The 25,848-nt window shown below is 44.8% G+C and overlaps 1 protein-coding gene across 1 annotated transcript in view; it reads left to right on the top strand.

The window, feature by feature from the left end:
* The first annotated feature begins 4,116 nt into the window (after positions 1 to 4,116).
* Positions 4,117 to 25,848, top strand: part of SYN2 (synapsin II) — a 342,823-nt gene continuing 321,091 nt past the window's right edge. Inside the window, exon 1 of the mRNA XM_066596482.1 lies at positions 4,117 to 4,491. Coding sequence (XP_066452579.1) covers positions 4,208 to 4,491 — 284 coding nt within the window. The 5' untranslated portion in view covers positions 4,117 to 4,207. The remainder of the gene's footprint in view (positions 4,492 to 25,848) is intronic.

The following is a 25,848-nucleotide window of genomic DNA, read 5'->3' as shown; positions in this document are numbered from 1 at the left end:
TTTATCATGATGGGTTCATTGCAGAAAATTGCGGTGAAATTGTTCTCCCGCAGCGGAATAGCGGGAAAATTCTTCCTGTTGTGCATATTGTGTTTACAGCTATGAGAAACATCTGGTGGAGGTGATTTCTGCTTAGGACCTCTGCACACTAGTGAGGGATATCTGGCTGTGATTCACAGCCAGATATCAGACTCGCAATCCTTCTGAAAAGCCCTGGATGCGAGGTGATTTCACAGGGAAACAGCCTCGCATCGCAGCAGAGCTGAAGAAATTCCCTGCTGCAGCTGTCACAGCCATGGCAGGGGATCGCGGTGTTCTCCCACTGATTTCAATGGGGTTGGTGCTACTACTGGCACATTAAAAGCAATGGTAAAAGATCACTGAAGGAATTCCCTGCTGCAGCTGTCACAGCTGCAGCAGAGGATCCTGATGTTATCCGATTGTTTTCAATATGGCCGGCAGCAGCACCAGCCCCATTGAAATCAAAGATTGCAATCATCTGCCACTGCTGTGACAACAGTGGCAAGAGGGGGGATTCCTTCATCCCCTCATGGAGTCCCATCATCCCTGAATAGTTCAGGGATGAGGGGACTCCTCTCCCCTGCTGTCACAGCAGTGGCAGAGGATTGTGAAGCTCTACCATTGCTTTCAATGAAAACAATTAGCGATATCGCTAAAACAAACATGCTGCGATTTGTTGCCTGAAATGCGGTACTATGCAGGGAAACATCTGAAGTGTGAATGAACCCATTCAAAAGAATAGGTTTCATATTTGTGCGTCTCACCAGTGTGTAGGTGCCCTTAAGGTTTTTCTCACACGAGCGTATACAGTCCGCTGTTTTAGAGGCCTGACGATATATATGCTACCATCTAATGCACTGGATTCCAATGCATCAGATCAGACTGGCAATTTTCCGCTGCATAAGTGGGCAGCCAAGATGGTGCATAGGAGCACATTTCAGCCGGTCACTTGAACTTTGCAACTGTTTGTGTTATCAGTTCAGAGTTTGATTCTTGTGTGAGGGTATGTGTATATATTGCCATATGTTTTTTATGCTTATACCTGTATGCAAGTTCTATGCAATGCTAAACTTGGGGTGGGCTTATTGGTGCTGTACACGAAACTTCCCTGACACTTGAATGACTATCATGGAAGGTTTTATTATAAATCAATGGAAAAATCCAGATAATTCCAAAGGGTTTGTGTTTTCACAACCGTATGTCAGTAGCTGGCAGTCAAAACAATTAAGTCAGAACATTTAGAGCTCATGTCAATGGGCGGGCTTGCATTCCGGGATCTGCGTGGCACACCTGCACAGATGATCCAGAGTTCAAGCCTCCCATTGACAATCAAGGGCGCCTGCAGGTTAAAGCATGCAGATTTGTTTTTCGGACCGTCTGGAATAAGAGTCGCAGCATGCTCAATTTTGCCGCAGAACCCGCAGAAACTGTTTCCATTAAAGTCAATAGAAGCCGTCTGATCTGTGGCACACCCAGAACTGTCACTTTAGGTGTGCTGGAACTGTCACTTCAGGTGTCCCACAGGAAAGAAAGATTTTTAAAAAAAAAACTCCACTGAGCATGCGCAGGAGGGCTTACCAGCCAGCAAGCCTGCCCACAGGCTGTTGTGCCCGCCCACATGCATGGAGATGATGGATGACCTGTACAAGTCCGGACTAGTAAGTAATGTCCGCAGACAAGGTGGGATCCCGTGGCGGGTTTCCTGCCCACGGAATCTGACCTACCCATGGACATGAGGTCGTAGGCAGGGCTCACAACCCAATTAGAATTGCATATTACATGGGCTCTGTATGCCCGTGTGATACGCTGTAACTCGCAGACAACCATTTCATTAACTTACACAGTTCTGCTCACACCAGCGTGTTGAATTGCGTAATCCTCAAGTGCAAAATAGAGCCCAACCTGCTCTACTTTGCTGCATATATATGTGAAATAGAGCCTATTTATTGCATATCTACCTGCAGCCCATACGCAATTGCATTGCATATGGGCTGTGGATATGTACGTCATCACCAAGTGACGACGCAGCAAATATTTTTAAAAAATTACTGTGCATGAGCGCCTGAGGGTTTGCAGTTATGCGCAGTACAATTTGGCCACCATGCACTGCTGTATGCAGGATCACAGCCAGGTTCACAGGTGTAAAACGGTGTGGGAGCCCTGCGGCGTGTTATGCTTACGGCCATGTGGGCCTAGACCTCAGATCATTTTTGGAAAAAAGTCTAATTTCAGCCGGAAAGTTCAGGCTTTGAAATTTTTCTCGTCCATTACTGATAGCGCTTCATGTAGAATCACCATAGCACCTACAATATAAATGAATTTCCATGGCAAAAAAGTATTTCATAGGAAATCCCTGTTCATACTTGACGCTTCATGGACCAGCCTTCCTAATGCCCAAAACTGTATGCCTAGTATATTGGGGGCGTCTTTATGGCTGTGACTGGCCAAAACCACACGTTCTATCTCCCCAGACTGATTCTGCAGCCTCACATCAGTGCACCCTCCCAGCCATCCCTCTGCACATCTGAGCAGCGTCCGTCCCGAGCATCCATCCTCCGCACAGCATCGGGCACCGTGCCCGCAGCTTCCTCCTGATAGGTCGTTCCCAAACAAGCCAGTTCCTTCTGGTGAATGATGGGAGCCAGCTCCCTTCTGACTGTTAAAAATGGCTCATGTAAGTTAAAGGCTGTAAGCCTTTGGCCCCTTTTACACGGACGGGTCGGATTCCGCATTTGGGAACCCTATCCCTGGGCCAGCGTCCATACATGTTTTACGGATGGTATAATCTGTAATGTTGGTGGACTGGACGGCTCTGCGTTGGACATGCGCAGTACAATTTTTTTTTTCCATGCCATCGCTAGGCGATGACACGGGTATCTGCGACCTATCCGCAATGTCAATTGCTGGGGTATGGGTCGCACAGTTTCCATTGACTTCAATGGAAGCTGTCCATGCAGAATCCACAAGAAAAGGGAACATGTTGCAATTTAATTTCAGTGAGTGGACATAGCGAATATTATCCGCTGAATGCATGCGGAATACCATGGATCGTTGGTGCTGGTGACGATCGAGGATTCTGCATTGCAAATCCAGTTGTGAGAGACTGGGCTTTCACTGCTGGAAAGGTGGCCTGTACTCTGCTTACAGCAGGGAGGCAATTAAAAGGTTATTCAATGTAAACGTTTTTTATTGCCCGCTGTTTCATAGCCGCCCATGCACAATGCATTGCGTGTGGGCCGCGTTTCATACACAGCCTATACAAATGTATAGAGCTCACGCTGCGTGGTGCGCCGAGAAATGGCGCATGCCGCGATCTTTTGTATTGATACGCAATGTCTACACTCATATGGATTAATGAAAGTCCAATGACTTTCATTGACTCCATTCACTGCGTATCGCGCGTCATTGCAACGTATGCATCATACGTGGTAAAAACACGGTCGTGGACATCAGCTTTTACTCTTAAGCCAGCTTCACAAGGGCGCAAGTATATTAACGCGGACATTTGTGCTGCACATTTGCGTGACGGATGTTGCATTTTTGCACATATGTGCATATTAAACTGCTTGAAATCAATTTCCCATTGAAATTAATGTAAGCACGCTTGTGTTTTTTGGCACCCAAATCTGCAGACAATGTGCGTGCAAAAAACGCAAGCGTGCTCACATTGATTTGATTGGGAAATTAAGTTTAACACGGGTTTTTTGCACGCTATACACCTGAAAATAGGACAGGCTGCTTTTCTTTTTTGCCTGATCGAAACGTGCACGCAAAAATCATGTGACCGAAGCCACTGAAATCAATGGGTTCTATTCGCTGCGTATTCTTTGCGTCAATTTTGCATTGCAAATGCGGTGGTGAATAAGCCCTTTAAACTCTCCTTCCAGCAGTGAAGGGGTTACAGGCTTCTCCCCCGCTCCGTGCCTGCAGTGCTGACAGTGTGCGCGCCGGGCAGGAGGGTCGTGCGGCGGCGGAGAGGCAGATCAGTTGCCGGTGAGCCGAGGCAGAGCCGCCCGCACTAGTGGGGTGTGGGGGGCGGCAGGTTGTGCTCACTGCAGACCGGCGGCTCCTCCTCCTACCCGGCTGTGACAGCCCCCAGCCCCGGGGAAGCGGCAGTCAGTGCAGGAGGTAGCGGTGTCCTCCACCCGGCTCTCCGCAGTCACCGAGCTCCGCTCTCCGCTCCACCATGAACTTCCTCCGCCGCCGGCTGTCAGACAGCAGCTTCATCGCCAACCTGCCCAATGGCTACATGACCGACCTGCAGCGCCCGGAGCCCCCCCAGCCGCCCCCACCCAGCGGGCCGGACCGGAGCCGGCAGAGCGGGGCGCAGGTGGCCGGGGGCTTCTTCTCTTCCATTACCAATGTGGTCAAGCAGACAGCGGCCTCGGCGGGTCTGGGGGAGCAGAGTGCGGGGGGCCCCGGGAGGAAATCCCGGATCCTGCTGGTCGTAGATGACCCCCACACCGACTGGTGAGTGCTGCCCATAGAAGGCTTGGGTGTAAGGTGTGCAGCCCCTGGAATGTCAGTGAGGGGCTCCTGAGGCATCTGCAAGCATTAGGAGGGGCCCCTGGAATGTCAGTGTGGGGCTCTTGAGGCATCTGCAAGCATTAGGAGGAGCCCCTGTAATGTCAGCTGGGAGATGCTCTATGCTAATGATGTGCAAAGTGTTTGATATTCTGCATATTCTGGGGTGTCTTCTGTGTCAGCTATGGGGCCCCCAATACAAATATATGCCCACTGCTTGATATAGATTTGGGGCAACCTCATGTCAGCTATGAGATGCTGAATGCAAATGATATGCAAAGTGGTTCATATTCAGTGAAGCCTCCTATGTCCCCAATAAAAAATACATGCAACTGATATGCAATTTACTTTGTTCTGCATAGATTCGGGGGAGCCCCAAATATTCTGCATGGGTTTTAAGGAGCCAATAAAAATGCATGCAACTGATAGGCAAATTGCTTGATAGTCTGTATATATTCTGTGGACCCTGTAGAATGTTAGCTATGGGGTCCCTGGAAAAGAGATGCAGGTTGCTTTATATTCCACATAGACCTCTGGAGCCCCTGTATACATGTAGCTATGGGGGTTCCCGACTAAAGGTATGAAAATTCCTTTCTTTCACATCCACTAGGGAGCCCCTGAATAATGCTGAGCAGAAATCTCAATGATTGTGTTATGGTTCAGAAGGACTGTGCAGCTTCAGTTCAGCATCCCCAATGCTGGAGAGTTCCCTATAGTGAGACCTGCCTGAGTGTCCATCCTCCCTGCTATGTGTATACAGGAGAATGGGAACATCATGTACTTATATGTATGATGCTGATGCACAGAAGTGTTTAAGAGATATAGATACATATATACCTGTATATTATAAAAAATGTAGCTTCCTTCTGTCCATGGACATGATTTCACACAGGTAACTGTTGCATTCTGGAAAGTGCTGAATGTACGTGATATAGATGTCAAGTGCAGACACATCTACCGTATATATAGATTTAACTGAGGTATATTTTGTGCTATTTGGACACTGAAGATTTGTAATGTTAATGCGAATTTGTGACCGCCGTTCACATGTTGCCTTATCTACTGCTGTGATTATATGGAATCTGCTGTGGTTTTTAAAATGTTATCTAATTTGGAATTTTTGTGGCCTCAATGAGCAAACTAAATAGAACTCTGCATATTCACAGGACCCCCACACACCATGTGGTCTCCAAGCAGCAAGGGTTAAATGTCATGCCTGTCACATGACCCATGTAGGAACCATGTGTTCTTTTTCAGTTCGCCTATGGATCTGTATTTACCTGGCACATTGGCCTATGCCATACTGTGCCAACTGAGCCCCCATATGACGGGTGAGTCATGTAAACGACGGCATGTTGAGGCCTCTTTGTGTATTACACTACACAGGATGCTTACTATATACGGTTTGACCATATACTGGTATAGGAGGTGTGAGCAGTATATAGGGCTTGTTCATGTCAGTGTTTTGCTTTCCACTTTTAATGATCAATTCTTTTAAAATTAAACTTGTAGCAAGATGGTATTCCAGGGTGATCGGGATATTGGGCACTGTCTGTATTGATGACCTATCTTCACTATGATGGAGGGTCTGCCGCTAGGGATCCTCGCCAGCCAGCTTGTTCAGTGCTGCTGTCAATGTGGTCTGTGCTGGAAGGAAATAGTACAGACAACATTGCAGGGACTTGGTTTAAATTATATGGGAGCTATACCTGCAATACCTGCCTGGGCCACCACACTGCGGACAGCGCAGTCTGCTTCCTGCACAGTCTCTGCTGATGGTGGCATTGGGAATCAGCTGATGGGGATTTTGAGTGACTGACCCTCATTGATCATCTGAAAACCTATTGAGTATTGGTCATCAATAGAAAAAGCGCTCAAAATCCCAGACAACCGATTTAAAATAAAAGCTAACTAAAACTATAGTCTCCATTTAAGGCATCCAGTAGACAGATCCGGAACAAAATAATACATCACCTCTATCAGTTTTTCTGTTAAGTTTGATTTAGTCTGTTTATAACAGATTTGTTTTGTCACTAGAGGACGATCTGGTCACTTTTCCTTCATGCTCCTTTAAAAGAAAGTTGTTAAATAAAAAACAAAACTAAAACTAAATGAAAAACGTTTATGCATATAATTAAGTTTTTAGTTTTTTCTTGTGGAAATAAATGCTGCCGTCTGCAGTTTTTTCCATTAAACATGAAAAGCTGAGGGAACGAAACTGATATGAGCACGACTGAAGCTTACAAAATCCCAATGAAATCAATAGAAAGTGAAACCTAACCTTTTTTTCCTGTTTTGCCACTCTTTTGACTAAACTGCAAAGCGCAATAAAAAAAACCTATCTGATAGATTAGACCGTACGGGTCCCTTATAAAGAAATTATACGACGAAATATCGAAACCACCTTAATTACTGAAGTCCATGAATCTCGGGAGGCTCAGCGGCAAAACATGTTAGACTTTCTCTTTTTCATTGTAGAAATGTGAATTGTGCCAAATTAGTGCCACATTATACTGCCATAGGCCGGGCTCACACGGGCGGCTTTATATTGCGGACTCCGATCATCGTCTGCACGGATGATCCGCAGTAGAACGCGGGGATTTAAAGGCAGACATTTTTACTTTTGTTCACTAATTGATATAAATTGTGTGATCTGTGAGCGGAAGAAAAAAGGCAGCATGCTCCATTTTGCCACATTATTCAAGGTCAATGGAGGCTGTCCGACATGCCGCCCCTACAATATGTTAAGGGGCTGCAGGTACCCTTATCACTCAGCGACAGCTCGGGAAGTATAAATTTAAAAAACTGCATTGCGCATGTCTACCTACGAGCTTCCGTGGTCATCCGCAGTGCAGTAATGGGTACGCAGGGTCACCGGCTAGGCTCACAGCTGGAATCTACTCAGGGCCTCCTGCTTGCCTAATCTGACCTCCTTGCGTGAGCTTCGCCATACAGTGGCTGAGTAATGGTGCCACACTGCTCATTCCTGGTACTGTATGGACCCACACATTACTGCCATAAATACATAGTTCTACGCGGTGCCTAAATAATGCCACAGACGGCACCCTGACTTGAAAGCGTGTTCTCAATTCTGCCAAACATCGCTAAATACGATGTGGCCAGGCTGATGGAAGCAGCTGAGCTACACTGCTCCTGTACCTCCCATAGAAGTCAATGAGTGTCAAAAACAATGTCGCTCACTCTGCTACTCTGTGCAACTCCCAAATTGTGGAAACCGGGTGTCACTCGCTGTGCTGTTTCTTACATTGACTTCAATGGGGGCTACGAAAATGGCATAGCTTTGTCCTCCCAACCGGCCACAGCATTCAGGGTGGCTGTAGGTGGTGAAGGCTATTACCGGAGATTGGTTTTGGGCCCAGAGGCGGGTCCTGCACCCACCAGACTTTTAGCATATATCCTGTGGATATGGCCTAGAAGACTAGTGGGAATACGGGAGACCCCTACATGGTGGCTGCCCCAAGGCACTTGTTCCCTGCACTGTCTTATGGCACTTTTCATTAAATGTCATGCAAAGGTCGTCAGTGCTATACTAAAAAGAGCTGCATCCAGTATATTCTGTATATAGAAATGTAACTTCATGACAGCAGTCATAGATCACGTAAAGAAATTCTTCTAATTGGTCGGGCTTAATGATGAGCCGTCTGCAGAGGATCTGTGGATGTCAGCAAGCAGAATCCCAATGTATCAGATTGGCCAATTATTGCAAATGATGTAAGGTGCATCTGCCATGGAGCTGACATCCAAAAAGGACTGCTCAAATGTGTGCGCAATGTGCAGCGTACACTGCCCCCTGTCCACAGTTCAGGGGACTTCACATCACTTCATCTACATGCTTCGGATATATCAGAATTGTTTACCCAATGATGGCACACTATGTTGTCCGTAAGGATATATTCACATGGCTATTTGGAGCCTCCTTTGGGATGTTAAGTTCAGGCCGATCGCTAAACAATTTGTCTGTATCGGATTTAATTAGTTGTCTTAAAAAGACAGATACATGGAGAACACAATCTGAATAATGAAATCAAAAGTAGAAATGGCAAATCTGACCCTGACGGGGCATTGTACATGGCTGTTTCGGGGAACCAGATCTTTACTTGAATGAGCCTAATCAAAATACTAACGACCCCTTGTCTGTCCGTGAGTGAGTTACATGCTGATCACATGACTGACGTCATCACAGGTCCTGTAAGCATATAGCTGCTGTCCAGCGAGGTGTTCATTAGTATTTCATAGCAGCTGAGGCCACGGGGTTTGTAGCGAATGGAATACTAATAAACACAACACCCATGTGCTTACAGGACCTGTGATGTCACCGCCATGTGATCCGTTACCTGTGTGGTAAGAGTCCAGGGTCACATGACTAGAGGGTGATCGGTGTGTGCAGGACTCCAGTGTGGTGCTTTTCATCCCTGTTGTATGAAGAATTCTTGTAGCAGAGTGGCATTGTGCCACCAGAAACACTGGTACTGTTTAACTACTAGTATATATGAAGAGGTGCACACCTTCTCATGCTTTAGGCACATCTTAGGCCGACCATGCGTCAGCACAGATATTTACGCCAGTAGATTTCTGATATGTACTGTGGCTTTTGGAGTAAAGGTCATTCGAGACAGACAGGCAGCCCCTGACAAGCCACACCCACGTTTTTGAAAAAAACGGAGTGGCGGCATAAATTCAGCTTATCTTTTATTTTTTGGTTATAAATGAGACTGCCAAAAATGGCTACTTTTTAAGCCGAATTTCACTCTTAATGTTTGTTTACATTTTTTTAGTGACCTAAGTTTCACTGAAGTATTTGTATGATGTAGCTGCACTTTGGCTTTGTCCTTTCAGTGGAAAACCATCCATTTAATCCATGTCACTACAGTCCTGTTAAAATGGTGCAACATGCTGCGGAATCCATGCTGGTTCTTTGTCCGATCCATAACAGACCTGCACATATATACACTAGCTGATATACCCGGTTTCGCCCGAGTTAATTTGGTACTGGTGTTTATCTGGTGTTCACACAGAAAATCTTATGAAGTAATGGTTACTTTAGAGATACCGAGGAAAAAAATATGTTCACAGCTTTGAATGTTTTTTGCGTTACCCAGGAAACCCCACGTGGAGGTAACCATGCGACAATTACTTTATATAAAATGACATCAGGGAGTGAGTTAGATTCCGTACATAAAATTTGGATGCTAATTCTTTTACGCATAGAATTGAATAATCGAGTTGGGACCTATTAACTTTTCCTATTTATGACATAATCAATGCCCATGCCAAATTTCAAATTTCTGACATCGGGAAGTGAGAATTAGATTATGTACGTAAAATTTGGACGCTAGTTCTTTTGCGCTAGAGTTGAATAATCGAGTTGGGACCCATTAACTGTTCCTATTTTGGACATAATCTATGCTTGTGCAAAATTTTAAGTTTCTATGACATCAGGAAGTTGGAGAATTATTGGCGAGTGAGTCAGTGAGAGCTTTGGTCTTTAAATATATAAAGATGGATTTGAAGTCTTGGCGGTGGAAGTCTCATGTCAGTAGTTTATGCAAATTCTGTGCAGAATGTGCATATGGATAGCTGCATGCAGACTATCCTCATTAAATGAGGCTCATCTGCGGCAGCAATAATGCAAATTCCAGCAACAATCTGCTCTTTAATATGTGGATTTCTGCTGCACTTTTGCATAGCAGAGAAAAACCACAACACAATAAGTGTTTTTTTTTCTAAGTGGATTTCTGTGCGGTAGACTAGTGTTCCCATTCCAATGTATGGGACACTGATTTGATATGTAATGTTCATGGATTCCATGCGGACTGTAATTTTATTTTGAGGGGTGTCCAAGAAAATAAAAAATAACCCCCTACCTTTCACATTAAAAGTGGGGTAGAAACCTTTCTGAAAGCCACTTTTTAATTGTAGATTGTTTGTTTTTATGTACATATATTAAACGCAGAACTCGGCTGCCTCAAGCACATTTGATCCTCTTAGTGACATAACTAAATTCGGCCTCCGGGACCAGGATTTTTATTTTCCCAGCAGTCGTAACTTTTTAAATCTTTAATTTAATGTACCTGTTAGAGATGAAATTCTAGTGTGTATAGGATCCATTTTGGGGTACATATGATTTATTAAATAGCTTAATTTTTTTGAAGGGATACAAAAAATATCTGTTCTTTCATCAGTGATTTTGGATTTCATGTTTACAATTTTCACTGATTTAAATGTTCACTTTATTATATAGGTTGTTTTGCTTATGTTAAAACCAAATTTAGTTTTTGCTGTTTCACTACTTTTGCACAATAACCCTTTTCACCTTTGGATTTGTTTGTTGATAGACTTGAAAACCTACATTTTTATTTTTCTGCTTACGTAGCTGTATGAAAGCATGTGTTATGCGAGACAACTTGGTTTTCATTGGTACCATTTTGGGGTAAAACTGTTCCTTTTCTCCCTACCTGAGCACTCTTCAGGAATAACTATGAAGTGGTTAGAGAGGTTGTCAAATTAAAAAGGGCATATCAATTCAAAAATCACAAGTCAATGTAATTAGGAAGCAGCATCAAACAATGTCTTTTATAGGATATCAAGGATATTCAGGCAAAACTCCTGTGTCTTAGCAGCAATACCTTTATTCCCACACGACCAATAGACAGCGACGTTTCGACTAAGTCTTTCTCAAGCTGGACCAGCCGTGGGAGCTAACCCAAGGGGTCTAAGTTTGGTACCGCTGGTCGTCATTTTCCTGTAGAGGCTCTGAGTTCCTCCATTCATCGAAACTTTCTCCCTCCGAACCCATTGGGTGAATGATGGAGGTGACTGGGACTTCAAAGAACAGGAATATCAGCTCTTAACGCATTTATGATCTGTCTAAAGATTTGTGGTATGTGCCTAAGGGTAGATCAAATAAATGAGAGTTGGTGATTCCGGTATTTGCACATAAAGGATCTTGACAATGGTAGAATGTACCCTTATCCAGTAATTGCGTATTGGTGGGCATTCCCAGAAGGGATATCGTTGGCTACCTACGGGGCTTCGGAACTGCAGCGCCAACACAAAGAGGACGAGGAGGGAGATTTTGTATAGTTTGTGGGGGACCAGGTACCATCTTCAGAGAGTTTGAAGTTTGCTTCCTTATATCTACTTGCGATAGATTATTTGTGTGAACTCGAATATTCTCAAGCAGGTCCACCCTGGACATCTAATCTGAGCCAGATAGGTAGTGTAACGCCTGACATCTACCAGCGAGACAATTGGAATGAATTGGTTTGGAATGAACCAGCTGACCGCCCCTCAGGGAATTGGGATGCAATAAAATTGGAAAGGCAGGTGAGGGGGTGGGTGATAGTTTCCTTGTAGAAAATTCTCCTGCTCAAAGCAGGTGTCAAGCCTATTGTTGGATGTGTTAATGTAGTCTAAATGGGTAAGGGTACCCAGGGGAGGAGATGCAGAGGAGGCGAAGGAGTGTTCTATAGAGGCCCACTGTTTAAGGAAGTCATGTCTACTCTGGTCTAAGATTCTTTTTAATATTGTGGCTTGGTATTAATGCTGTATATCAGGTAGACCCCCATTCCTTGAGATTTTGGAAGACAAAGAATGTTTTGTGCCCACCTAGCAGGTCTCCCAGCCCAAATGAATTTCACCAGGTCTGGGGAAATGGAGTTGTAGTGACCTTGGATTTTGATCAGGAGATTCAATGAGGTATAAGATATGCAGTAAGTTCATTTTGTATATTGCACAGGGTCTGAACCATATGTATAAGCCCTTGGACCAATGAGTAGGGTCCTCACAGATAGTCCTGAGAATGGTAACAAAATTACATGCATAAAGATCGTCTAGGGTTTTTTAAGGATCCACACTCCCAAGTATTTAATGGCTTCTTGAGACCATTTAAATTGAAATAAGGAGGAAAGGGAACATTTTAGTGTTTTTGGTAGGGAGATGTTCAGTGCTTCTGATGTCTGAATGTTTATTTTAAAATTATAGATCAATAGAAATCTTAAATCTTTCCTTAGACATGAGAAAGTCGTTATCGGGTTTATTATGAACAGGAGATTGTCGGTGTTTTTTTGACCACCTGCTTGTCGATCAAGGGACCCTTATTGTTGGATCTGATATTGGTCTGTCTTAAAAGTGGTTATGGGGAATGCTGGTGAGAACTCTGTTCTAAAGCGGTGGCTGTAGGTTTAAAATACAAGGACTGGATCCATGTAGTCATGGTCGGGCTCAGGCCAATGTGCTTCAGTATTTTGTAAAGGAGGAGCCAGGCTATTCAGTTAAAACGCCTTCTGTGTCAGTTGAAAGCAGACACGGGGATAGATTTAATTTTAGCTTAATGTATAATAAGTATTTTGGTATTGTCCCTGGCTTCTCTAGAGGAATGAACCCAACCTGATTAAAATGCGTAAGTGCAGACAGCAGGGAGAACGGATGCATTGCTAGAACTTTGGTACAAAGCTTAAGGTCAACATTGAGAAGGGAGATGGGGTCGTAACTCGAGCAGAGTGATCCTTGTCCTGTTTGTGTATGACTGATCTGAGCACTGATCATCTCTGGGGGTAAAGGGCAGCTCCTTGTTATAGTTCAAAGCAGAGGCTAGTGTGAAAGTCTAAGAATTTTTTTATAGTAAGCGGCTGGGAGGCTGGCCAGCCTCTGTTTTACCCAGTGGCATAAGTTTTGGGGCCTGTTCTCCTCCTGAAATGGGACAAACCATGGCACCCGCTGAATCCAGTGACAAGGCGTATTCAGGCACCCAAGGAAATGTCAGCTTGAGACCCTTAGGGTGGAGACAGGTTGTATAACCCTCAGTAAAACTGCTAATTCAGCCGCTATTCCTTCCCGGTCATTTGTTAGGGTCCCACCCTGGGGAAGCATCCCCTTGACAGTTACGGCATCTATGATCTCTCAGATGTCTTGCTAGGATCCTGCTACACTTGTTCCCAAACTTAGTGGCGATGACCTCTTGCTAGTTTGGAAGGCTTATTTGTTTTTTTTAAGAGTACGCGCTCTGAAAGATATGGTGACGGAAACCCCATGTGAGTGTTTGTTTTTTCTAGTTTCGATTTCAGATATAATGGTTGCCAATTCTTAGGATGTTGGTTTTTTTACACAGGGTCCCATGCCTCACGAACAGTCCCTGCATGACGTGTCTCGGCGTCGGTGTGGGGGGGGGGGGGGGGGCGGGGGAGAAAAAACACAAACAAGGAGAGGGAGTAATGAAGGGATTAGAGAGTTTAGAGTGCTTAAGAGGAGAAAAAAGGTGGGATTTACTGAGTGGAGGGTGAGCAGAGGAGGAATGGGAAGAGCACAATCTCCTGGAATCGAGGTCTGCTTTCAACTGATCCTAGCTAGTCCAGGGACAGTCTGGAATAGATCGCTTAAGTGAGGGTACTCACTTTATTGACTCCTAGACGGCCTGGCTGTAGCCAAGGCGGCCCACGAGACCCTTAGCTACTTAAAGTGAATAGGCCAACGTCAGAACTATGGGTGAGCTGCGAGCCTCCCAGTGTTAATGGATGGGAAGCCTCCCTATCTTGGCAGGGTATAGATCACCTTGGATGGTGAGAAAGTCTTGACTATCTTGGGTCGAAGGACATCAAAGGACTCGGTCCCACTTCAATTCTTAAGACAGGTATGGGGTGGGAAACTAAGGATAAGGATCATTTGTGTGTAGTCAGAACCCCTCCAAGTAAATTCTGTAATTAGGGTAGAGAATGGCATACAGGAATATGAATCCATTGTGTTCTCTTTGCTTGGAGCGATGGAAGTGTCACGTGACATGTCTGGTCATTTGGCCTGTAGAATAGAAAATAGCTTTGCACGTGCCTGATGGTGACAATTATTCTTGAAGAGTTGATCATGAGTGAGAAGTCCCGGTTGTTGGTTCTGGCCTGTCGACAGGGTCTGGAGGTCATGTGCGGTCTCGCTGGGGCAGCAGTTGCTGCTGCATCGGAGGCAGTGAGCTCCAGCCAGTCTGGGTTTAATAACTTCTCCACACCCAAGAATTGGGCCAGTGCCTTTGATCCAGGGAATGCAAATTGAAGGAGATTCCATTCTTTCATATCACAAGGTAACGGATGGCCCCGTCTGTATGAGGCTGTTATTTTGCGGAGCTGATTGATGAGGTTCCAGCTGGCACTTCAACCCGAGGGTTCGGCGGGAGACATCTGGCAGAATCTGTAAGGTGGTTTGAAAGGGTAGAGGTCCCAGTCTCCAGGCCCACTGTAGTATATCTTAATCTCCAAAAAAGTAGTTTGTTGCATTACGTGGTGTAGTGCAGTCGACATGATTAGAGCCCATGACTCTATGGACTGTTGATCTGAATCTCTGGATTCTGGTTGGGCTAGGATTTTGTTAAAGGACTATGACTGCTTTGAGTTGGTCTATTGGGAGGAAAGTTTCCAGGATTTCATGCAGTTTTCTTCGTTTTTTTTATCCTCTTGGTTGACTTGCAGTAAGATGGTTTTGTTGAAAGCACTTTGTGGGGCTAATGTTTCCTCTAATCTGGTTACGCGTGTCTCGATGTTGTGAATTGTGAGTAGTCATCTCTGACAGTTTGGTTCGGCGGGAGACATCTGGCAGAATCTGTAAGGTGGTTTGAAAGGGTAGAGGTCCCAGTCTCCAGGCCCACTGTAGTATATCTTAATCTCCAAAAAAGTAGTTTGTTGCATTACGTGGTGTAGTGCAGTCGACATGATTAGAGCCCATGACTCTATGGACTGTTGATCTGAATCTCTGGATTCTGGTTGGGCTAGGATTTTGTTAAAGGACTATGACTGCTTTGAGTTGGTCTATTGGGAGGAAAGTTTCCAGGATTTCATGCAGTTTTCTTCGTTTTTTTTATCCTCTTGGTTGACTTGCAGTAAGATGGTTTTGTTGAAAGCACTTTGTGGGGCTAATGTTTCCTCTAATCTGGTTACGCGTGTCTCGATGTTGTGAATTGTGAGTAGTCATCTCTGACAGTTTGGTTCAGATTTAAGTGTTGCAATAGCTTTTTCTTTGGACTAGGAACGGTCTTTTTTAGTGGGTAATGTTTAGAAGCAACCAGAGATTTTCAAAGTTAGACGTAGAGCCTGGGGCATCTTGGTATACTCATGGTAAGGGGTACCTCTAAGTTGTCAGTGCTGTGGCTGAGCTGTTGGTGGGCGGGATCCTAGGCAGTGTGCCTCAGACATATGCTCATGTCGCTCTGAATAATGCCGGTCAGCCATGGGTGCCACAGGCCCCTAATTGGGATTTCTCCGTTGCTCCTGGATGTCTACCTCTGTGGCCTCCGGGGGCTCTTTAATGCATTGGGGGTTTGGGAGATGCCCCCATCAAGTCTCGACCATGGGCCTTTTGATTCCCTCTCCTCCTGCCAACCCTGAACTGACAACTCTGCTATAGAGGGCTGTGAACAGGAGTATTTTAAAGTGTAGCTTCGGGCTGCTTCCTCCGCTAGTGGGGCGTTGTAGGCGATCATGGGGTTATTTTCTTCCTCCTCATTTCCCAACATCCCAGGCAGGGGTGTTGACACGCAGGGTCTGTGGAGGACTGCAGGAATCTACCTCTACTCATTAAACAGAGGGAATGACCTTGTATCGGGCAGCAGTGTCACATCAAGCTCCTCCATGCTTCCCTGTAGAGCTGTGGCGGCATGGCGCCACTGCACCTCTCTTTAAGCAATGAACCTAACCTCTGGAGTCTACTGCTCTTGTGAGCATTGCTGTCGCAATAGGGCAGGGTACTTGACATCCACTCCAGTGACAAGGCAGGTACCAGATCCGGTGGTGTTGCTGTCCTGTGCTTGAGTCTATACCTCAGCTGCAGGCTTGTGCTGCGGTGGTTCCATGTGCCGGTCATCCATTCCTACCTCATCGCTTGTGGGGGGACTGGCTGGTGGTGCAGCTGCTTGACCAGGAAATCCAGGGTTCCAGGATGCTGGCTGCTTGTTCAGGTCCCGGGTCCACAGGCCTGGTCCTTAATGTATGAGGGGACTGTGGCAGTTCACGGGCCTCGGTCGTCTTCTGGTCAGCAAGGGCTGCTTTTTGGCATACAGGGATGTAGCTTTTCCCTGGGCACCTCCAGTTGTGTGTTAGAACACTGTGGGTTGAAGCAGTGACGCCATCTTTTCCCCAGTGTTCTGATGTGGGGGGAATGCAGGAACTTGTTTTGCTCTGTGGTGGCAGATGTAACTCGCCTGCGAGCCGTTCTTTTCCTCATTAGGTTTGTGATTTGGAGATCTTCCTTTTGGAGGATAACTGGTAAGCTGGCATTCAGTGGTTCCCAGATCAGGAGCTCCTGAGCAGTGCTTCTTCACGGTGCCATGCCTAGGCCACCCCTCTCCATATTTTTTTCTTTTAAATACTCGCAGCATCGCTGCAAGGGGGAAAAAATGCTGATGTAAATACGTTCAAGAATGAAGTTCAAATTCTTAAAAGTTTTGTGCGTCTTGCTGCGCGCAAAACTCGTGAGTTACCTGCCCGTGTGAATAATGCTTATAGTAATTTGACGATGCAAATGCATTGATTGTCTATATAAATTAATGACTGAAAATAAGGACTTGAGTCCTCATTCTCTAAGTAGCAGGGAAAGTCTGACCTCCACTTGTCTTATTTTTATGGCCTAGCTAATTCACATGTCATAAAAGTAATTAGTCGTGTGACACATGGGTGCTTAGCGCATTATATAATAGAGTTGTAATAACTGCTGTAACATAGCAGGAGCGGATTGGCATTAAACTCATCGGATAAATTCCCAGTGGTCTGGTTAAATCTTGGGGCTGGTAAAGACATTATTTGAATCCTATTTGTTTTATGTCCAAAAATAAAATATAAAACTGTTCTCATCTGTAGTGCTCCTGGCCTCTGCAGTCTGTGCTCGGCGCCACTCTGTTAGCTCGCGGAATTCCGGGTAGTACGATCATGTGACAAACATGGTGATCGCTGCAGCCAGGAACTGGCCACAACAATCAACATGATCGCTCTATCAGAACTCAGTGGATGAACAGTCGGGCACTGGGCATGTACTGCAGAGGCCAGAAGGAGCAACACAGGTGAGGATTAGTTTAGTTCTGTTCTATATAAATTTCATAGTGTAGATGGCTTGGCGACTGAGGGACGCCGTTGAGTGGGAGAATCAGAGGTGAGGGGAAAAAAAAAAACAGACATTCACAGAAAAAGCCAAAAATACAATACCTGAAGGTCTGCAAAACAGACACGTTCGCCATAAGGCAGGCACAATCGCCAGCAGCACAGTCGCCGTAGGGCAGGCGCAATGGCTGTAAGCCCTAGAGATATGCAGTCAGCCAGACAATAATGTGGAGGAGCAGCTTGTTCTTGGCAGGCTAATATGCAGTCACCCACTCAACCCAGTCCAGATTGGGGAGGAGTGACTGCATATACTAATCGCCTGCACATGTGAACGATACCAAAGATCCCAGCCATAGATGGATGGTGACCCACCATACAGGATATCAACCCTGGCTGATATAACAGTGGGTTGCCCTGTACCTCTAAAGTGGGCCACACTGGCTGACATCTTGGGCTCCCCCACCAACTAGCAAACTCCATTCAAAAGTACTAATGCATACTAATAAAATGCGGGTGTTGGTACTGCATTTTGGCCAAAACGCATAGGCTGACGGGCCACGCCGAGGCCACACCGCTTCCGTCAGTACCTACGATAACTCACTATAAATTACATAAAATCAGAGGTGAGGGAGAAAAGACACGTTCGCCATAGGCATGATCGCCATAAGGCAGGCACAATCGCCAGCGGCACTATCGCCGTAGGGCAGGCGCAATGGCCGTAAGCCCTAGAGATATGCAGTCAGCCAGACAATGTGGAGGAGCAGCTTGTTCTGAGTGGGAGGGCTGAAATGAGGGCATAAGGGTAGAGTTATTTAACTGCATGTGGGACACGAAAAGTGCCACTTACAGTGTGGTAACTACAGGGAGCGCACAAAAATGCTGTCGCTGTGTGGGTCACCTCAGGTGACATTACGATCACGGACTGTATGGGGGATTATGTAGAAGTTTGTTAACAAATCAGGTCCCTGGAAAATTGAGGTGTCAGATGTCTGTCAAATGCTGCAGAGACAAGTTATGATCAGTAGAAGTCGTCATGAAGATCTGGCCCAGATGAAGAACTGGATATAGCAGCACTCTAATCATTTGGACTGCAAATTGCCCATGTAAGTCAAGTGTGTGTATATATCTTCTGTATGGTCACTGTATGGTGGGAGGGGGGTTGTAATGGTCTTTTTATAGTATTTTCTTCAGCAGCACTAGTACTATGTGCTCATAAGCTTAAAGTATGGTGTTGGTAGTGTTGCTCTTGTAGTGGTCTGTATTCAGTAGCAATGTTAATAATCACTTCATGGTGGAAATACATGATTATGATGTGGTATTTGCCCCTTTTATAGTGTTATTGGCAGTGTGGTCTTAATATAGTAAGATTTGTTGAGTGACTGTATGAAGGTAATTATAGGGGGCATGATTACAATGCTACAGTGTGGTTATTTTCTGTTTTTCTACAATACAGTGTTTTAACTGTAAATTATTTGTACTTTACCAACCTTTATTTCATTTTTTAGACCCACTAGGGACGTCACAATGTGCTCTGCTGGGTATACAAAAGATCAAAGTATTCCCTATGCATCTAAAACAATCTATTAAGCCATGCCTAAGGCTACTCTCGCACGTGTTTTTTCACAGCGTTTAGTGTGTAACGCCCGCTAAATGCTGTAGTGAACCTCCAATAATTTCAATGGGGCTTTATAGACTAGTATTTTAGCCAAGCGTTTCTAAAGTGAACGCTGTATGCTGGGTGCCTAATTATATATTCATGTTCTGAACTGGCTGCTGAAGGTGGTCATGTAAGAATAGGGCCAGGTTCCAAATATTGCTTCTGGGCTTCATGGATTTTGGTGATGAAGGGATTACCTTGATTTACCTTCAGTTTATACCAATGTTAAAAAACCCTGAAATGTATTAATTTGAGTTAAACAGATTATCCCTGTCAATCAACTGTATAAAGGAGTTTTGGCAGTCGTATGAGTGCTGCTTGCATCAACTCGTGGTCTATTCAAGTGACTTTTTTGAGAATTGCTGGTTTCTCCCAGTCACTGAAAGCTATGGAGTTCTGAGTATTTGGTGTTCAGGACAGATTTTAACATGAAAAAGGCTTCAGAGCTCGCACAAGTAACTCACCCACTAATCAGATATTGATGGCTTTTCCTAAGAATAGGCCATCAAATGTAAGAGCCTGGACAATCCCTTTAAACTTAGGTGGACCCAGTGGCTTTCCCTAATGTGTAAAGTGTGGCTGTCACATATGCGGTCACTGTTGGGTTCACACTAGGTGTATTCCTGTCGGAAATCCCGCGGTTTGGCTGCAGCAAAAACCGTGAGATTTCCGCCGAGAGAAGCGCCGCCGCTCGCTTTTCCATTGCGGCCAGCGCTCCCATAGAGGAAAGTGCGGCTGCGACGGAAGTAAACAAATAGACATGCTGCATTTTTTTGAAGCTGCGGCGGCCGAAGCTGCGGTTTCAACCGGACTTAGCGCAGCGGATTGGCCGTCCCGTGTGGACGAGATTTCTGAGAAATCTCGTCCACATGGCTGGCTAATCCCGAGGCAAATCCGCCATTGTGAACCCAGGCTAAAATTTGGCTAGCACTGTCATGAGGACACTAAAAGGAACGCTCCCGGCTTAAACTGTGAAGTCCCCTATAGACCTCCATGCACCCTATGAAAACCAGCTTGGCCTCCATCCAGGTTGCTTCTGGCAGATTTGAAGTGTTTTGTTTTTTACTTCTGCATGGAATAACTCATCTAACTTCGTTATCCCATAAAGTGGCAACTACTAAACAAGTTTATCGTCTAGTATACTTCTTAAATTCTTTTGACTTTTTTCAAGTGTATATATAACAAAAATCCCAGTCGGGGAACCAATGCAAGACCAACTTTGGTTGTAGTTCATGACAAGTTTGCTCTAAGTGACATTTATGGAATGGTCTGCTATTTGGTCTCCATTTATTTGCAGTGAATAGACAAGCTCACTATTTTACTCCTTGCGATCCTTAAACAAGCCCGTGTGCATTTTTAACAAAAATGAACAGTAGTAAAGGTGAAGTATCCTGTCATCCTGGTCTATGGAAAAAGTGCAATTGAGCTCTCGCTCCCATTTGCTCAAGGAGGTTTATAGTCATGACTATTAGTGACAATAATCTGTGAGGGCACCTGACCCAAACAAGCCCTTTCAAATGCTGTAAGGGGCCTGGAGATTCCTCCTGCCAGTGGGAGCGAGCTCAAAAAGTGCATCTGAATCCCAGAAGCCCAGGGGAACATGGTCCAAGCGCTCCTGTAGTTCCTCCCTAGACATCCACTCGGAGCCAGATAGGAAATGTTTTGCTCGACTTTTACTAGCGAGAAGCCAGGTTAGAAATGAGCCTGAGGACAGTCCTGAGAATGGGGGATTCCCTTTAACAAGGAAGTCCAGTGAGGGAGCTGCTGACAACGTCTCTAGAGACCAGTCTTTTGCATAGGGAGTGTGTTGGGACTATTTGTGTTAGTAATGTAGGTTGAATCGGGGCAGGCACCAAGGGAAATAGATGTAAGGGGGTTGAGGCAAGTTTGTTCAATCGCAACTCACTGTTTCAGATTTGTCTACACCAGTCTAAAACACTTTGTGACTTGAGGCCTGGCAATAGCCCTGGTTGTCAGGATGACCCACTCACTCCTGAAACTTCAGGAGATACACAATAGTGCTCCTGCCTCGCAGGTTTTCTGCCAAAGTGAACTTTTAGATCAAATGAAAAAGATTTCAAGAACTGCCCTGGGATTTTAATAGGTAGGGTTAGCTAGAGATGCGTTTGTTTAGTAAACTGCACACTGTCTGAGCTAGGTATATAGACCCATAGACCAACAAATTAAGTCCTCTGATAAAGCTCATCTTGATTTTTTAGGAATCCATACTCCCAGATATTTGATGGCATCATGGGACAACTTAAGCTGGAATGAAGAGGAAAAGGCGCTCTGCAGATTCTGGATTATAAAATATTTTGTGCCTTTGATTTTTGGAAGTTTATTTTGAAATAAGAGATCGTCTGGAATTTCTCAAACTCCTCCATTAAATAAAAAAAATACACAATTGCTTTCGTTATGAAAAACAGAAGGTCATCTGCGTAGGTGGCTACTTTGACCTCTTGTTGTTCCACCTGAGGACCTGTTATGTTGGGTTAACGGTAATGGTTTTTAATAAGGGCTCCAAGGCTAAAACGATAAGTAAAAAAGAGTGGGCAGCCCTGTCGCATACCATTCCCTATGGGGAACGGTGATTAAACTGCACCATTGACCTTAAGGGAGGCTGTGGGGTTCTGGTATAAGGACTGTATAACATGTTGGTTTAGGCCCAGTCATGAGGTCAAAGTACTTTGAATAAGAGGGGCCAAACTATTCGGTGGAGAAAAGACATAGAGGGATTTTAGTTTTGCCGTAGTGTACAAAGTTAATTAACTTGTATTATCCCTAGTTGCCTATGAGGAAATAAACCCAACTTGATCAGAATTTACTTGATACTGTAGCAGGGGAGAAAAGTGCATTGCAAAGACCTTTGTAAACCGTTAAAGGTCTGTTGAGAAAGGATATGGGACATTAATTGGTGCAGAGATTAGGGTCTTCATCTTATTTATATAGGACTGTAATCTGAACATTAGTAATCTCCAATGGCAGAGGACAACCCCTTGGTATTAAGTACATAGCCTCCGTGAGTGGGTTGATGAGCAACTCTGAAATTTTTTAGTAGTAAAAGGCTGGGAAGCCGGTCAGGGCCAGGTATCTGGCAGAGGGGCATTAATTTTAAGGCCTTGGTCATTTCCTGTCCCGCACTGGGGCTGTAGAGGGCATCTGCTGAGTCCACGGGTATTGTGGGCAGACAAGATTTCTCCAGGTACTGTTGTATTTGGGTACTCAAGGGGGTGTTGGTCTGTGATGCAAAGAGTGAGGCCAGATTGTACAACTCAAGGTAGAACTGTACAAACTCTGATGCTGTTTTTTCCGGATCATTAGCGAGGGCCCCACTGCAGGAGGAGATGCCTGCGACAAAACTGCAAACCCTCAGTGATCTTGTCAGTCCCGCTACATTTATTTCCAAATCCATAAAAATGATGGTGCCCTTTAGCTAAAAGATTTAGTTTGTAAGACTAATATGTTAATGCTTTCGGGCTGCGACGAGTGAGCAAGCAGAGAACGCATGTAAATTTGTGCGGCTTTTCGAGGTTTTTGATTTCCGATATGAGTGATACCAATTCATGAGCTCATTTGTGCTCAGTCCAATGCCTCACCAGCAACCTCCGTACGACACATTTGTGTGCTGCCCATACCGTGAGATGGGACGTATTCCCCGGCGGATTCTCAAAGTAGTGGACCAAGCCCAAGCAAATCGACTGATAGTGATGTCTTTCAGCAGCAAATCATTTAGATGCCATTGCCAGGGTTTTATTAGTCGTGGGGAAAGCCAGTGAGTCATGTAACATCACATGATCTGCATACGTAATGGAGTCTATTTTGGAGGAGCTGATTTTGGGGAGGTCCGTATGTCCAATGAAAATAGTTTGAGTAAACCTCATGGACTGGGGAGTAGTATGCGTAATCTCTCTCTTCTGGGTGGTTATGCGCCACATGTCCATTAACTGATGTGAATGGAGTAGACTCTTCATGCGGCAGAGGTAGGAGAGAGCCTCCCACCAATAAGGTGCCCTCCGAAGATTCTTATGGGGCTAGGATGCATCCTAGGACCGTGAGCTGATTGGAGTTTAGAAAGTATATTTTTGTGAAAGTGTGTGTGCAGCCTGCTAGTGTACTCTTCAAAAATAGTAAATTTCCCTCTGTCGGTACATTGGTCAAGTAATTCCCGTGGTATCCCCTGGAGATTAATATACTCATGCCTCTGGCTTTTGTCCCATGGTAACACCTGTGATGGGCCTTGGGGGTATCTAGAGGAGTGAAAAGCAGGAGTTAAGTACTCGAAGTGGGTCTCCTGGAGGAAGACTATCTGGATTCTGTTGCTCCAGAGGAGTCATGGGGGGGAGGGAAGATCTCTTCTCTGGCATGTTGGGCCCTCTGGTATTAAGTGTGCCAAAAGAAAATGATGATCTAAACAAGAGAAATAAGAAAAAGGGGGGCAGGAATTAGAGACTAAAGGCCCGTTCACACGCAAAGATAATTATTTAAAATAAAAAAAAAAATGGAGTGAATGTTTTTCATAAACTGCTAATGGACACTAGTGTCCATTAGGGGCTAATTACCTTCATTTGCATGTAAGTTAGCCTCTGGAGCTGTATGCAGAGAACAGCAGGTGGTTTATTATCTGCATTCAGCTTTTGCCACGGGGCTGCAAGCTGAATACAATGTAATCAGTGCTCCTGGGGAGAATATAGCACCATGGACAGCCTGCAGTCTGTTATCTTTCGATCTTATGATCACCTAAAAATCATTGTTCAGCTGAAGAGTGAAAGATGGGAGCATTTACACACTATCCTTGCTCAAAAGATGCCCTTTGAGCGATAATTGTTGCATGTAAATAGCCCTTAAAAAATAAAGTTGTAGGTAAAGAGTAAAAAAAAAGAGATAAAGGCACAGACCTGCTACTGAACCTGGCTAGTCCAAGGAACAGAGCAGGAAAACCCCTAACACTAAGGTGAACAAGCCCAAATGTCAATGTGAACCTGGCAACAGTCTAGTGTATAAAGGCAGCCTGACTGCCCCCCATTTTCTGTTATCAGGGGCAAAAATATCAGGCCTATTAGAAATCCAGCATGCCCGTTTTCTTTATCATGAAACGGTCTTCAGATAATTATCAGTACTCTGTATACACTGTTGCGTCATATATTGCAGGTAGAAGGCCTACATAAGGTACAGTTTACACTCCTCAATTTTGTGGCCCTCTGACCTGAGATCATAATAAAAGCTGTAAAAGATTCTGCAGAGTGTTTGCATGCAAGAGATTCCTTTATTACTTCTTAGTCTGATGCCAGGGGTCACGCACCCCTCCATTAATAACTAAATGGTCACTTTGGGTCATTTGCACAGTGATTATTCGTTAACATGACTGGAATTAAGATAAAATCCAGAATTAAGCAATGTAAATCCTCCCATATGGTTTTTTAGCTTTATATATTTTGCTCCCATAATACTGCTGCAAAGAATCCATCATTTGTTGTTTGACTTGACAAAATGCATTGCTCATCCTGACAGAGTATAGAGCAGCCAACACGCCTCATATTGCTGTTGTCTACGTCATAAATTAAATTTCCAAGCTGACTTATCTATTGATTTTCTGTCCAAGTGATGTTAAGTGCAGGCACATCGGAGATAGACGGCAGGCAACCATCAGGGAAATCGGGACGGATAGACTTACACAGTGCAATATCAGACTATTCCTTATGTACTACCGTACTGGGGTGCTACTGCATCGATATTGTCATAAAAAACTGTACCCTAGGGTACATAGACGGCATACAGCGGGTGCCCCACTCTGGAGAGACTCTAAAAAGAATGGAAACCTTGGCAAGCAGTATCCCAAAACTCACATTCCCGGACTCCACGTGAATACAGCTTTAGTCAGATCATAGGACGAGTGCAATTTAGGTCAGCGAAAAACTAACCATTTTTTAAGGGTCTATTCACATAATTGATATTCTCGAGTCTTTTGTGCGGTGCACTACTGTCTTGCAATTGTACAAAAATCGCACAGGAAAACTGCCGTGTTAATACACCCTCAAGAGAGCTTGGGGTTAAGAGTAAAGATGAGTTTTCAGTGTTGGCTGGGGGTGCTGGAGCTCAATACAGTAGTTATGGCTCTTAGTCTAATACTCATTTGCTGAACAGCTCCATGATATTCTTGGCCTCTGCCATGCTCATCACTCCAGCCAAGGCTTATGTTAGAGATGCAATTTTGTGTTATTGTGTAGACATGTGCTCCAAATCTAAAGCAGCCACATTTCCCTCTTCTCTTGGCAGATATGTCCGATTCAGTAGCTTGACTTGCATATTTTCACCGTGAAGACCTTGTTCGCAGCAGGGCATCTGTATCGTCCCTGAATAACACTTCTAGGGGATGCATCTTAAACCACTGTCACCTCAAACTAACTAGTAACTAGGCTACTAGTTCCAAGAAGGGTCATTTGACAAGTTACTGCCTTAGTTCCATGCTGTTCTAACTCAACTTCTGGCTGATTTTCTGTTAGACGTCTGTGTTCTAACTCTTGTCACTAGTATTGCGTTTAGCTCAGGCCATATATCTAC

The sequence above is a fragment of the Eleutherodactylus coqui genome, chromosome 3, assembly GCF_035609145.1.
Source record: "Eleutherodactylus coqui strain aEleCoq1 chromosome 3, aEleCoq1.hap1, whole genome shotgun sequence".
Taxonomy (NCBI): Eukaryota; Metazoa; Chordata; class Amphibia; order Anura; family Eleutherodactylidae; genus Eleutherodactylus; species Eleutherodactylus coqui.
This window is presented reverse-complemented; position numbering and strand designations above follow the sequence as displayed.